This window comes from Sparus aurata, chromosome 18, assembly GCF_900880675.1.
Source record: "Sparus aurata chromosome 18, fSpaAur1.1, whole genome shotgun sequence".
NCBI classification, from domain to species: Eukaryota; Metazoa; Chordata; class Actinopteri; order Spariformes; family Sparidae; genus Sparus; species Sparus aurata.
In genome coordinates, this window is record NC_044204.1 from 28331088 (window position 1) to 28347350 (window position 16263).

General features: G+C 42.4%; 1 protein-coding gene across 7 annotated transcripts in view; it reads left to right on the forward strand.

Annotated features, from left to right (window-relative positions):
* The first annotated feature begins 453 nt into the window (after window positions 1–453).
* Window positions 454–16263, forward strand: part of mbnl3 (muscleblind-like splicing regulator 3) — a 36256-nt gene continuing 20446 nt past the window's right edge. For 3 of the 7 annotated variants that reach the window (XR_003981433.1, XM_030396206.1, XM_030396205.1), the window contains exons 1-2: window positions 455–871; window positions 8781–9739. Coding sequence is in view for 6 of the 7 variants with exons in the window: in XM_030396206.1 (XP_030252066.1) it covers window positions 9566–9739 (174 nt within the window). In the remaining variant the exon portion in view is untranslated. The other 4 variants (XM_030396201.1, XM_030396204.1, XM_030396203.1 and 1 more) reach the window with 4 other exon arrangements.

Below are 16263 nucleotides of genomic sequence, written 5' to 3' on the forward strand. Positions count from 1 at the left end.
CTATTAAAATTTTAACCGTTACAACGTTAGCTAGATAATGCAAAAACAGCCACGTTTATCGGGCTAATTAAGCCTAGTTTACTGCTTTTCATATATGTCGATAACATTCAACAGAGATGGCCATTCAAATAGATAAGAAAGCGCACAGTTATGCTAAGGCGGTTTTTTGTTTGTTTGTTTTTTAGCTAACGTAAAATCTGTCAAAAATGTCACCCTTCAAGTTAGCTTAATCATGAGTCATCTGTTGCCAGGGGAGCTTTTCATCCGTCCTCAACGTCTGTACGCGTATTGGCTGTAACGTTACCTGCCTGCTCGGTGTGTTAATGGCAGCCTACCTTGATACCTGCCGTGCTTTTTAGTCGTGACTTTGATTCCCCCCCGTGGTAATAATGTTACCTAGTAAACGAAAGCAAACGTACACACACACACACACACACACACACACACACACATTCTCTCTCTGTCTCCCTATCTCTCTCTCCCAACTCCTCCCTCACCATTTTGCCCTCCCTCTGATTTTTTTTCTTTCAAATCTGTTATTCTGCTGTGTCTCCAGTCTGTGTTGCAGCCGAGCAAATGTAGTTGCAGCGAACATTTCAGCTGCCAGCCGAACCCCCCGCTTCTTTCTTTCCGTCTGTCCTTCTCTCACTCCGCGGCGGCGACACGTTTTTTTTCGCGTCGACTTCATTATGTCTAGCTGTCGATAACGCGCTTTTTTTTTTTCTTATCAGTCTTTCACTTCCAGGTGATAACTGGCTGTGTGCCAGCCCCTGAAGAAACGCCTCTGTGTGGGGAACATAACCATAAAAATTAACATTTTAACCGACGTTCATTCAGAGGGAAGGACGCCAGAGTCTTGGACCAGAAACAGGTAAGAGGCTCAGCTCGTCTGGCGCAGTTGAGTTTTGCAGCAATATGAAAGCTGCCTGGTTTTATATTTAATCCATGCTGCAGTCATTTGAAAATGCCTGTTGCGTGGAAGCTCATGGCTGCTTTGTTATTGTCAAACACGGGCGTGATTGTGGTGTCACACACAGGCGCAGCAGTAACCATATAATAACACACACATTGAATAATGCTCTGTAGAGCTGCTCTGCATGGAGACAGATAATCATGCTGTAATGTGGGATCTGCACATAAGGGTTTGGCTGAGTGCAACATGCAGGGTTTGTGCTGGAAGTCTGCTCAGCGCCAGCGTTTCAAGTGCAAGTTGGTTGTTGTTGTTGTTGTCATGAGAGAGTGGAGAGCAAAGAAAATCAATGTGGTCTTACTTTCTGAGGATTTCTCTTCCCTGTGTTTTATTCTAGTACAGTTGGCAGAGGTGAGAGTTCCTGCAGGCTGCTTCCTGGTTTTCTGCAGCCTCCATGCATGCATGCAGTGCAGGGAGACTTGTCCTTGTTTACCCTTTAAGGGGTCACACACTCATGCCACCATGGCATACTGTGTTGTCGCTCATTGCCTACACACACAGTACACACTTCCATTTGATGTTACACCATCGTCTTTGCTCGTTTAATAGTAGAGCCTGTCAAGACAAGTCCACGTTCCCTATGTTCTGTGGACTATGCACCAGTCTAGCAAGTTTTTTTTTTTTTGGCCTAATATAAACACTGATAAAAGGACAGACACAAGCAGGCAAACAGCCACTTTTCCCACGCAACCTGTTTTCATTTCCCCACACGCACCGTCACGTTAGCTGCCTCTGATGCTCCATCTTTTATTGTGCAAATAAAACCATTCGCCGACGCTCCACCAGCAATAACTACTCAAAAATGTAATGTCAACAATATGTTATTGATTCAGCTATAATAGCTGCAGTTTCCCCACTCAGTTAACTTTCATTGTGTCCCTACAAGGATGTGAAACCAGCATTAGGGCGAGGAGAATAAGAGCTCCAGGGCCTACAGGTTTATCAAATCTAGTTTCTGAGCCGAAACTTTAATGCTAATCTGCATCATTCCAAGTTTCTCATGCTTCGTGTGGACCGTGTTGTCCGGTATGATGGGATAGGCTTGTAGTATGTTTGTTTGAATGGTGAACTGTGGTGCTTTAATGAGCTGAAAGGATTACTGATACTTAACCTAATTACTTTGCTCCATCCCTCCAGGCTGCTGGCTTTCACTCTCATTGTGATTTATGGATCTCCCACCTTGTGCTTTTTAATCAATCACCTGCTCATTGGCGTTATCCTGTTCGGCCATCGTCCTCCTCACTGCTCTAAAAAGAGTCGTCTGTTTACACACGGATCATTTAGGGTTGTTTTCACAGATCCAGTATTTGATACACAGCTACTTTTGTCTCGGAAAATGGAATTCACCAAGCTTTTAGGAAAAAGGGAAACTCCAGCTTATAAAAACTATAAAAACTCCCACAGGAAACTCTCCGATTCTCTTGTGAAACCAAAATGACAAACAGATACGGGCCAAAGTGTCCAACGTATACTTGTTAAAATCCCTCACTGGCTTTCCCCAGGCTGTGACACACAGTTTGGTACTTTTATGAGCTTTTTGTTCTCCCTGTCAACCTGCTGTATTGTCTGAAAACACTTTAATTTCCCTGTTTTGCATATTTACTGAACAACCATTTTCTTGTTCAGAAAAGACCCTTTCACTTCAGTTTATACGTCATTAACACTTAAAACAAACCAGCATTAATAAATGGTACATTTTTAGCTAATTTAGGTTAGAGTTAATAGTTATTTCACTGTTAACTAACAGTAAAATGCTTTATAAACCATTTATTGAGCAGTTGTTAAGTGTACATTTGCAACTCATGTTTATAGATAGTTTTATCTGGTTAATAACTGTTGTGTTCATCAAAAAACATTATTTGGATGTAATGAATGTATTTGTAACTTCCATTTTTAGTTCTTTTAAGATATAAATGTAACACTTCTGAAATATAATGACGTTAAAAGAACCGCTAACAATACGTTGACCTGGTATACAGGTTATGAAATCTGATTTAAAAAGAGAGCCTCGTCCTGACGTAACCTTGTTTTTATCCTGCATGCCTTGAGACAGCCAACCACCAGCACTATTAGATCTCGGCACAACAAGCATGCTGCATGCTCATTGGTTCACTGACACTGATGAGATTAACTCCTAAGCGACAGAAAAATCAATAGTATTGAAGCAATTCGGTCGGTGCCATAAAGGTATCGAAGTTCAATACAACCGCCCTTCTTGTCCACGAACGTTTCTGCCTGATTCACAGAAATAGATTTTCATTAAGCAATCCGAACAAAAAACAGAGACAACAGCGTCATGATCAAACACTACTTTAAGCTAAGTTATAGCGACAGGCGATTGAATTAAATGCAGTGTTACCTCAGATATTTATGGCTAATCAAGGCAACAACTCAACAAAATATATAGCAAAGGTCTAGTGGTGTTTTAATGTAGAAATGTTGCATATTATATCTTTAAGCACAGCTGAATCTTTGACCTCAATCAGCACTCACACTTAAATAAACAATTCAGTTTCATTTACTTCTTTAACTTAAACTTTCAATTTAATGTCTAAAGTATTTGCTTTTTCGGCTGGCACGTCAACTTCCTTCAGCACATCAACCGTTTTCATGTGCAAATTTTTATTCATACATTTTATTCAGAAACTGCAGACTTTTCTAGCTCTATAACGTCAACACCTATAACATTTACATTTACATTAAAGATATAAACCTGGTGCATCACTACATCAATTTTTAAAGTTTCCAAACCACTTAAATTTGTCATCAACCACTGGCAAGAAATTATACGGTCTCTTAAAAAGATCCTCCTGCCTGGACTGGGATTATGCAGAGGACAGAAGGCAAAAGGAAACTCGTAAGAGCACAAACAATAATTTAATTGATAATTAATTAATTTTTTATAAGTGTTATTGTGTCACCTTGTCTTCCACTGAATGCCCGCCTGGCTCTTCACAGTTGTATTGGTGTAAGGCTATCTGTTAGCGTGAGCAGATAAGGTGCAGGGCTGTCTGTCGAGGTGGCACCCAGCCTACACACGAGCCATAATGCAGACGTCAGAGCTCCGGTGAAGGTTACACTGCCGGTAGCCCTTTGGTGCACTGTGTTTGATGAGGGACGCACTGCGCCGTAGTCAACAGCAGCCACCCCCATCTGTCCTCCTTATACCCCCCCCATCCTGTTCCACCTACACGTTGACCCCCACCTACTGACTGCTGGAGCCACCTCTTCTAACTGCAGACACCTGGAGGACAGGCAGCAGCATAATGACTGTTATAACTGGGACGCTCTATATTTATTCTCCATGCCGCATCCCTGCAAATGATTGTTTATGCTGCATTGTAAAGGTCGGACAAGTTCAGTGAAATGAGATTATTTCTCTTCTCTTCGTTACAGACTTCTGATTACAACGTGGGAATAGAGTTGATCGTTCATCTGTTTATTGGAGCCAAAATAGCCAATTTATAGATCAGTTAATAAAAAAAAAATTAACCAGTAACTGTTTTAATAATCACTTCAGGATTCTTCTGCTTGTGGTTTTAACACACATAAATTCTCTCACATTTCATATCTTTTGATTGGACAAAACAAGCAATTTGAAAATTTCAAATGATGAACAAACTGCAAATGAGGCGACATTGAAAACAACCATCAGTTGCGCCCATGTTCTGTACTTTAGAAGGTTAAACTTGTTTATTTACTATCCTTGCAGCATAGCTAATGCTTATTTTCATGCTCTCTTATGTATGTTTTGTTTTTTACTCTAGAGCTTTAACCCATTCGTCTGTGGTGTTGCGAGGGACAACGCTGACACAGTTGTGGTGTGTGGGCAGCAACTGCACAATAATGCAGCCTCGAGCATGTAGCACCAGGCCCTTGTCTTTCCAGCAGCGCTCTTGATCAGTGTTTATGCTCGTGTATCTTTTGGCCTCCTCATGTTTAAGCTCAGCTGTGGTAGGTCGTGTTGTGCAGTACTGCAGAGAGAGGGAGAGGGAAAGACCTCCATCTCCTAAGAAACTCGTAAAACATCCAATAAAGGTACATACTTTGCTTTACGCAGACAATTCAAGTAAGTGTGGCTATCTTTGTCGGGTTGCTTTCAAGGTTGTGACATATCTGAAAAACTCAGATGTCTGTATGTTTTTATCTTCAACCCTTAAGTTCTGCATCGTACGGATGTCAACGCACTGTGGGATTAACTCTTGTGGTGACATCGGTCTTATGCTGTTGGTAAACTATTCATTGGCGAATGTGCAGATTAGTTCCACGATGTACTCACACAGTGGAGTCAATCAAAACTCTTGATGGGCTGACTGCTATTGAGACAAGCTAGCACTCTGGCTTTATGAGGGCTGAGCTATATATTGATATGATGTCACTGTCGTGATATGACACTATATATGGTATTTGATTGTGGATGTGGTTTTATCATGATCCGGCATAAGTGTTGTCCTGGTTTCAAACAAGGAGCCTGAAAAAGAAGGAAAGGTCATTACGTCACCAGAAGTCATATGATGTAGATATATTGGGTTTTATTCTGTTTCTCTATGCTTCTCCCATTGACTTCAATAACTGTCACCACAGTCTCGCCCAAAGCAAGGTTTGGTGACATAATGACCCCTCCTTCTTTTTTAGATTACTTTGGTTTTTAAAGGCTGCATTACAGTGATGAGTGAAGTGGTGTCTGTTGGCCTGTGGACTTGTTTACTTATCCTAATACTTCTTTTACTTACTTATATCCACATTACTGATGATTATTTATCAAAAATCTCATTGAGTTCATATTTATTGAATTGCCAACAATAGTGTTGCACTGTCATTATCGAGGTATTTGATCAAAAACATTGTGATATTTGTTGTGCTTTTGATGAAATTTAAGATATCGACATATATATATATATACATATATATATATATATATATATATATATATATATATATATATATATATATATATATATATATATATCGATATATGTCGATACCTTAAATCATGTATTTTGATACAACCTGAGAAATATTGGCTTTATGGATGGCGATGTCAGTCTGTCGGCCCGCTGCTTCACTTTGACTGGAATAGCTCAACAGCTACTGGGTAAAATTTTGTACATACATTCATATGCGTACAATGTCAAGTAAGGACAATTAACTCAGATTTTCACATCTTTGATGTGTCTTTTTGTGTTTTCTTTGACAGCATTCAAGTGGAGGTCACACTTTAAGAACACAGCTCTTGATAAATATTAAAGCTGTTACATGGAACTTTTACATTTTGACTTTGAAAGTCTTTCATGTTCAAGCCTTTACCAAATGAGTTGAGATAAATCTCTATGTATTTCGCAGTATACCAGAATTTTTAAAGCCTCTTACGTTCGATGTTATTTCTCGAACAGAGACTGGGGGTGTGGTTACTAGTCACATGTGGCTTGTAGCTTGTGCTATTATTCATTATGTGGTGAAAATGCCTTAAATTTTTCACATTACAAATATATATTGCAGAAAATCAAAATGTCACAAGTCAGTTTTTTCCAATATTGTCACCAGGTCAAAATCATCATTTATCCAATTCTTTGGTTAATGTTCGCAAATGCCAACACACTAAGCTAACATGCTAATCATGCTGACTTTAATATTTAGCCTAATGCGCTGAAGCTTCAGCTTCACAGAGCTGCTAACATGAGTGTAGACTGTCACCTGTACTTTTCCATGTTCTTACATTTCTACACTGGAAGATAAAGTGGTTTCATTCATTTTTGAGTAACTCATTAATGAAACTTATTTACTATTTTGTCTGATTGATAGAGCTGCTAGCTTACTAAAAGCTCTCAGGCTGTTCTGTCTGTTCGTGAACATGTAACAAACACAACCCCCCTAAGTAGGCAGGCCACATTTTAACTACTTGCACATTATGCCATGGCATGATTTCTCTATTTTTAACTGGCCCCATTGTCTTCCAGTATGTGTTTAGGCCCTGATAGAGTCCAGAGGGAAAGCTAGCAAGGTAAGGCTTGGTAACAGAGCTGGAAAGCAGCAGCAGTATCAGTAAATGAAAGGTCATTACTGTGTATATTGGAAGGTACAGGGTGCAGTATAAACCAGAATGGCTTTGGAGGAGAGCCAGTTCTGCCGTGTAGCTTTCCAAGAACGATTCTAATGGCAACTGTGCGCCATTTGGTGTCTGGTGTGGCGAGAGCGAGAGCGAGCCGAGGAAGTGTGGAGCGTTGCTGAGGAGCATTTTGATGATGCGGGTTTTGTTGGGATTGCTGAGCTGCGTCGTCAGGGTGTGCGTAAGCAAGGGCGCTTGACACTGATGTGGACCTGAATGCAGGACAGGCAAAGCTGCAGGAGGAGTGCTTGTGTTGTACCCCTGAGAAAAGTTTCAATCGATCTGTAGGTAGGCTGGGAGGAAGAGGAGGAGGCACAGACAAGCATAATGGTTAAGCAAGCAAAGCAGTTGCTGTACCTGCTCATCCCTCATCCTGCCTGTCCTTTTTTTTTGGCTGGGATGTGTCTTTGTTCTTGTGTTTGAAGGTGGGTGTATCAATTCAGTTCCCACCTCCCCCTTATCCCTCCTTCTCCCACTCCACTGCAGTGTTCTCCTTCTGGGCTGTCTATCTGCATACGCACACACACTCACACTCACACACACTCGTTCCCTCACACTCTCCCCCCCGTCGGTTCCTCCGTCTGTGTCTGCCGCCATCAGACACAGGGACCGATAATATCTGCTCCAACCCCCTCTCCTCCTATTTTTTTTTTTTTTTTGTACTCCTCCTTTCCTGCATCTCGCCTATTGTTAATTCACTTTGTGCATTAATGCCCTTGTGTTTCATACAGGACAGCCTTCATTTCTCTTCAGTCCAAAAATGCCGTTTGAACTTTGCCTTTCCCTGGGAAGATATGGTGTAGTCTCTCCTCTGTGTGTGTCTTTATTGAGCCACCTCACTGATTGTTATCTGTATTCAGTTAGTGTCCGGACACGTCACTCTGCTTCCCGAGACTGAGCTGCACAGCAGGCTGCGTGCATCCTCGCTGCATCACACTGCGGTGCGTTTGAATAAGAATAACTTACTGCTCCGTGCCTGCGAGAGGACAGAGCTAGTTGGAGTCAGCTCAGAGTTTGAATATTAGCATGTGGCTCAGCCATGACTGTGCTGTACCAGTGAAAAAACCCTGGGAGGAACAAGGACGGGCTCTGTGGAGGGAGGAGCCGCTGTGGAAAGTGCCCTGTCATTGGCTGATGATGTGCCCTGCGTGCCTGTAAAAGTCTGTCCGATTGGCTGGAGCCTCGCATTGAGCACAGCAGCTGCAGTTGTGAAGAACTGCCCCCCCCCCTCTCTCTCTCTCTGTCTCTCTTTTTCCTACTTCTTCTTCCCTTCACATTAATAACTGTCTGGGAATCATCGACCACATGTGCTGATCTCAAGGACACTCCTTTTCACAGTGTATGTCAAGTTAGTCAATTACTTTCTGCTCCGTGGAGACCAGGGGAGCTGAAGTGACGTCTCTGTCCTGCCTGCAATCTCCCTCCATCCCCTCTCTTCCTCTCTCTCTCTCTCTCTTGTATCACTTAATCAAGACATAGCTTGCCCTTTCCTGTTCATTGCTGCCTCCCTCCCTCCCGTATCGCTCTGTTCCCCTATTTGTTTGTCCTCGCTTTCCCTTCCACCCTCCTCCTGCCTCGTGGTCCTCATCACCCCTCCGCTTAAACAACAAGATCTTCACGAGGTTGCAGCTTTACGTTTTTCTCTCCGACCGGCTGCTGTTTCGCGGATGCTTTGTGCTAATGTTTGCCTTTCTGTTTTCACAGCAAGCAAGGACATGCAGAAGAGAGGTCAGTGAGGAGGATGACAACAGGAGAACAGACAACGGTGAGAGGGGGATGAGAAAGAGACTGAAATAAGAGGAGGAAGTGGAACTCCAAAGTGCCTACTGTGAGGTGTCGTCTGCTGCTGGATGAGAGCAGGACGGGGCTCGCTGTTCGTTTGGCCTTGAATGGAGGCTGTATTTTATCCTGACAGCCACAGAGTCATCCATCCCACGTTGCCGAGCTGCAGTCCTCACATACCCTGAGCTGAGCCGCCACCTCGCTTCATCAGGGCAAGGACACCATCCCTATAAGGTTCTGCTTTTTGTTCCACTCACAGCGTCCACCCCAGGCTCGGCCATGTTGACGTGAATGTAACAGTAACTTGCGGTGGGCGTCAGTCGATTCAGGTGAAGGCACAGACGCTCGGTGACATATCCAAGCATGCCAGAGTGATGTCCCCAAGAGTAGTTGCTCTTTTTTTTCTCCTTTGAGGCAGAGCTGGACTCTGCTCACAGTCAGCCCTCCCTCTATCTCACCCCAGTGAAACTTCAGCTGCCACTTTTCCCAGGAAGAACTAATAAACAGCCCCCTAAAATACACCAACCAAAACGGACTCGCTGCCCTTTTTCTGCGCTGAGGAAAAATATTTTTGCTTCTGTTTTTCTCTGTGTTTTTTGCCGGGGACTTTTTTTTTTTTCTTTGCATCACTATTAGTCACCCCTTTGCTCCCATCAGACAGTTTTCCGTCCATCCGTCCCCGCCGCCGCTCAGTGTGTTCGACTCCAATGGCCGTCAACATGACCATGGGACGGGACACCAAATGGCTGACCCTGGAAGTGTGTCGTGAGTTTCAGAGAGGCACCTGCTCGCGGTCTGATGCCGAGTGCAAGTTTGCCCACCCCTCCCGGAGCTGCCATGTGGAGAATGGCCGAGTCATCGCCTGCTTCGACTCTCTCAAGGTAACAACGCAACAGAGAGGACACCCATCAGGTCCTGCCATACTGCATCTTGTTTGTTTAGACACAGTGAGCTGAAGGCTCTGTATAGTAGTGAACTTATAACGTGACACAGACACACACAAACATATTGTGTATACTGTTCTGTTTTATAGCAGAGGGGATCTTTGTTTCAGGTGACGTGGACCGACCTTATTGCACACAGCGAATGCCACAAATGTAATCAGTGTGATGATTGTTCAGATCGTCTACAGACTACATTGTTGAGGAGAGGGGATGAGTCAGAGTGAATTTCCTGGAAACCTTGAAAACTATGTCAGTCGGTCAGTTGATCCACCCTTTCTACCCCCACTTTTTTTTTTTTTTTTAAGCTATTTTTGTCCGACTTTTTTCTAATTTCATCCGTACGTCCTTGTGAGTCAGGGACTGCAGAGGTTGTCTCAGAGGACGTTTATCATTATTATTTTTCTGTCCTCGTGATTGTGTTTCGAGTTGTTAGTAGCGTGAACCACGGTCAGAACATTTGACATCTGATTAATGATTAAAAATTGTCCGATTTCTCGCAGAATGATCTTTAAAAGACTCGAGAATACAAGCTGAAAATTGAATTTTTGGCCTGTCATCATGGAGTCCAAAGTGATCAACTACTTTATTGATGAGTTATGATCATGTTTGTTGTCCGTAATAACATAAAAAGGTCAGATTTCTTAGAGAGTGAGTGCTGATTAGAGCTTCTAACATTGCGGTTACATGGTATGGATCCTATAGGCCACCATAATGCCCAATCCAAGCACTTTGCTACATTAATCTAAAAATCACTTACAATCATTTATCATAAAGCAGTTTTGCTTATTGATTTTTTCAACATTGACTGCGATGATGTCACCCAACTAGACGCATGAAAGGAAATGTTACCACTAAATAAATAGTACAGAAAAAAGTCTCTGCCGGTGGGCAGATTTCATCTCATGGTTTATGAGAGGGATAAAAGACGACGAGTGGTGCGTCACGTGCTTGTAATTGATGTAATCGCCTCCACAGCAAAGCTAACGTGTTTGCAGTCCTCTCTCTTTTTCCTCCTACTGACTCACACAAACATGAAACTGACAACCGTATAAAAAAAATCGCAGTTGCAAGATATAACATATTTACTACCATAGTCATCAGTTATAATGACCCTTAATCGGTTCTGTTTAAATTAATCTATAACAAAAAAAATTCAGCTTTTACTCTCAGAAAGTCTTCTGTCCTTTACCTCATCGCGTTGTATGCCTGTGATGACATCATCATGTTACATTAAATGCAGTGCAAAACACGGGGACAACCCTTCGTGGTGCAGAGGACTGGAGAAGCAGGTCGATGTTTATGGCACAGTTTCAATAATTTTATATGTCATGTTGGTTTAATGAATTACACTTGTAGCTTAGATTGTTCATATTTTACTGATAATCTTGGAAATGGCATCTCAAAAAGCAAAAATATGAATGTAGACACCGGAGAAATTACCGATGTACCATTTCTAATGTCGAGTTCAAGTTCAGATAATGAAAACAGAAAATTTTTTGGGTTGAAAAAAACTCTTTATTATGATTTTACAAACATGATGTCCTGACCGATATGACATTGTAGATTTAAACATGTTAGATGAGCAACACGCGATGATAACCGCCAGTGTTCACCTTGAAACAGGTATATGGCTGCTGCCTGTCTTGAAACATGCTCAAATTGAATAAGCCTGTTTCTCACTGTTGGTGCCCTCCTTACCTATACTTCAGCATTAATTTTGAGTGAGCAAAGATCGTTTTCTTTATTCGATAGTCAGCTGCTTTAACAATCGATATCAGTATTAAATGATATACGAAATATATCTGACAAAAGTACAGAAGTGTTTTAACCAGGAAGTCAGGAGTAAAAAGAACAGATAAAGTAAATACCAGGTTACTTGAATGACACTCAACTAAATAATACAAAATAAAAGCTTGAGTGGCTGATCAATAACAAAATGCAACATAAACTGAGGCAACAAAATGGCTCAAATATTGATATCAGTCTGTATGGAATGTCTTTTAAATTCTTAACAGCGATTAATCAATTGATCATTAACATCCCTATTTAGAACTGAAATCACACTTGTGTCAAAGATGTCTGGTTATCATGTCTGTTTTCTAGACATGATCTTTAGTGGGTATGAATTCTTTTATTACCTTCCCCTGAATATAGACCATCAAAAATTGACACACGATTCTTATATCTAAACTCTGAACTCTGCAGCTAATGGCTATTTTTATTATCAATGAATCGGCTGATTATTTTCATGATAAATCAATTAATCATTTAGTCTGTAAAGTGTTAAAAGACTGCGATTTAAGCTCATCATAATTTCCCAGAGCCCAAAGTTTCGTCTTCAGTTTCCTTCTTTTGTCCAAAACCTTTTGGAGACTTTTGCTCGAAACAATGACTGAAACGATTAACTGATTATCAAAGTAGTTGTCAGTTCATTTTCTTTTGATCGACTTACTTCTGCAGCTCTTACCTAAACATTTATAATTAATAACGCTGTCAGGAGATATTTGTCATCGCGATTTCTCGTAAAGCCACTTTGCTGACCGTCCGTCGGTGATGTGCTGCTCTCACACCCACAACACCAGCTCTGCTCTCCACAGTGGAAACACTAACAGTCTAAGAAGTGATGATGCTCTACAGTATTTTAGAAGAGCTCCGTCTATCAATCGACAATTGCGCAAAAAATAGAGGATGGACTGTTGCTGTGTCGGCGTGTGTGCCGTGGGTTTCGCCCGAGCAGCTTTCTTCCAGGGAAGGAGTGAGACCCAGACAAGGGGCTTTCTGTCTGAGTGCAGCTGCTGTCTCCTCGTTTATTGAGTTAGAATTTATTATTCAGCCATTTTTCTGTGTTATGTCCTCCAGAGCAGGAGGGAGAGATGGCGAGGGAGAGAGAGAGAGAACGAGGGAGAGAGAGAAACAGAGAGGGGGGCCTAGCAACAGCACAGGAGTGCGTACCCATTGGATAGTTTGATCTTCCTGAGTGGCACGGCTGTTTTTAGCACAGAGCAACAGCCTGGCTCTGTGCTGGATGTATTGATGGGAGAAAGAGGCGAGCAGCTTTGGACCAAAGGCAGCGAATTAAAGGCCATGTTTGGTTGTTTGAAGCCCGGAGGTCACGTTGTTGGCTTAAGAGCGAACCGAAGTTGGTGACAGTTGAAGGTCAAAGCTGCGTTTCTTTATCGGGAGCTGCAGCAGCCGGCACAGCGTGTCAACAACCACCTCTTCACTACAGTGTTTCTGTCCCCATTGTTGTTCAGGATTATACTCAGCTGACAGCCGTTGTTTTTGGTCGACTGACCAGAAAAAACAAAGAAGCACTTCGCTCTGTCCCCAACACAGCCGCCGCTCGACAGCATCGCTCCTTCCTCCCGCTCCCCGCCCACCCCTCCCTTCTTTGTTAATTTTATGGATTTATCTGCTAATGGCCTCCCTCCTCATCGTCCCTCCCATATCTGGCATCTCCAGCCCGGTCCGAGCCGACCACTGTCATTCAATGTTGCTCCCCCATTAGCTCCGTCCGGTCGGTCTGAACCTGCTGCAGGGGAGGGAGGGAGGGAGGGAGGGAAAAGGCTCACCGCCTGGTTCTTTTTACCTTGTTAGCGCGAGTGCTGCTGTCATCTACAATGATTAGTGTGAGCATCACATCTGCCCGACATTTGCTAGATTCAACCGCAGTGTCAGTTTTTTGGGTGACATCACTGTAGGACTGTAGTTCGTATTAAAGAAATCAAAATTTTGACCTGATGATATTGCTAAATGAGAAGTGAGTGGATTTTAAATGTGTTTATGATTTAGTGTGTGAGCACCTGATGTCTGCTCCAAATTTCATGCCAAGCCGTTCAATGACAGATATTTCACCGAAAACCCAAAATGTCGGCTTCATGAAAAGATGAAAAGTCAGTAGGATTCATCCTCTGGGTAATCTACTGTAGCGCTGCAACGATTAATCGATTAGTCGTCAACTACTTTGATAATCAGATAAACACTCTGAGATATTTCTTTTTAGAGAAAAAGTCTAAATTCTCTGAATATTTCCTGCTTTTATCCTCAGTGACAGTAAACGTAATATCAAAACAAGATGTTTTAGCAAGTCATGTTGTGCTTTAGGAAACACTGATCAGTATGTTTCTATTTTCATGACATTTTTGGATTATTTATAGACCGAACCACTAATCAAGTTAAAAAAAAAAATCAACAGTTTAATTGGCAGTAAAAATTCCTTAAACCCATCCAATAGCTGTCGAGATAGTTCTCAGTGAGCTTATGTATTGGAAAGACTGACTCTTGCATGGCTAGAATAAATACTTACCCAAATCATGGCCAGTTCATTGAGACTTCCTCTAATTGTTTCAGCTGCATATCATTTAAATGAGGTCAGACTTGAGCCTGCTGATGCTCGACCTGAGGAGAAACATCGAGTCTGTCCTTTATTAAATATGGAAAATAATACACCACTAAAAATGTCTAGTGTGCGGTCTTTTCTATCATCGCTCTCTCGTTCTGTCTCTGAATGCATCAACAGCTCACCGCTGTACTAACAGGGACTTTCTCTGTGTTGCGTAGTGTGTTGCCATGGCTACCAAAAGGAGATTCCTGACCCAGTACTCTCCTCAACGCCACTTTTCGACGGCCTCCATCTCTCTCACCAGATTTTTACAGCTTTTTATTACGGCGTCGTCGACGCTCATGCTGCTAAAATTCAGACATTCATTTGCTTTTGGGTTTTATACTTTGAGGTACGTCGTTGTACGAGGTGCATCATTAGGCTCATTAATGGCTACACGTCTCTCCCCTCTGAGCCTCAGCAGGCTCGCTGGGCTCATGGGATTCACTCCTCATGACACACTCATCCCTAAACACACAGCTCGCTGACGCAAACCTCGCCCGCATCTCCAGCAGTAGGCGAGAGTGTCAGTGTATGCCTGTGAACCATCCTGACCGTTTTTCAGGCTGCTACATGTCTGCTGGTATGCCCTTTTGTCTGATGTGAGTCTCTCATGGACGCCGCCATAGGAGACACTGCGGTTAGCTCCTGTCCCATACGGTTCTCCTGCTGCGAATCCATTTTTCATGTGTCCTTTTCTCGGCGTGACATCATCCATCACCGTCAGAGTCTCTGCACAATGACGTCAGCTTGTCTTCAGACTTTTCCGGCGCTCTCTCTGTCAGCAGCTCGCGTTCACGTAATGGGAGCTGGTTTGCGTGGGTGTGGTTGATGACAGAGTGCGTCGCTGATGCGTGGCAGAGGTAGTTTAGGGGGTTAACAGCTCATCTGCAGGCGCAGACAGCTGCTGGCGGCCCAGGGGTTTAATGGGGACTGCAGTTTTATGTTGCAGTGTGTGTTGACCTGCAGTGCTCCTGCAGCACCATCTTCACCTTCCTCACAGGCTCAGGCGGCGAGGAAGGACACTGCTTTAATGACGTTCTGGGGCAAAACGAATTGCTTTTAGATAAATGGCTCAAAATCTGATTTAGGGGTTTGTCAAGAAGCCAAAGATGACAAGTAGAAATGAGCATAAAGAATGATGAAAATGGTTTGTGGCAGAAGCTGCTGTACCTGACTGAAATACAGAATTATAACACTTCACTTACTGTTAGCTAATTGAAACGATTGTTTTAGGTCCGTGGTTTCCTTTGTATGTTACATGTTGCGTTCATCACAAGATTAATTACTGATGCTGTAATATTTAGGGGAATTCAGAGCGTTATAGGTTCGTCGGAGGGGTTAAAACTAAAGCTTCTACTTTCTTCAACTTCCATCCAATAATCCGTTTAGTTTATATCCCCAAATACCGTCGAGCCTCTTGCCCTCTTGAAATGATTTTTTATAACCAATTCATGCATTTTATTCACGTATCATAAAGGGCTTTGCTCAAATACGTGTCGACTTTGGTTACCGTAATGCAATCTGTCTGCCGTCATTGTTTCAGCCTGTATGCGCTGAGTGAAGCTTTGCATACAAGACAAATAGAAACGCTTTGACTATGCACATAAGCCCGACATTAGAATACTGGCTGCTCAGCCAACGTGCTGCAGTCATTCATGAATAATCATGAAAAGTTGAAGTTTAACGTCGCCTTCGGCTTCTGTTGTGTAGGAGAACGCTGTTCTGCTGAAAAGCTCCAGAATGTTTTGTGGACTATGAAACTTCACATGATTGAATAGATAATGACAGAATTTTCATTTTTGGGTACATTTTAACCTTTAACTACAGATTTGTTAGATTTGACTTTTTACTTCACCACATTTGTTAGAAATTTCCAGCTTTTTAGTCACTGTTGAAAAAAGAAAAACCTTGTGCTTCTTATCAATCTTCACTTTAATGAATAGAAGAATAAACTTAAAGAGCCTCAGTTGTACCAACTTGAATGTACGAGTTCAATACAAACACAGATGTGTTTCACAGAGAGGATCTTGGTACAAAGAACAGTACATGTGCTCAGGTTTATACAGTATGTCATACA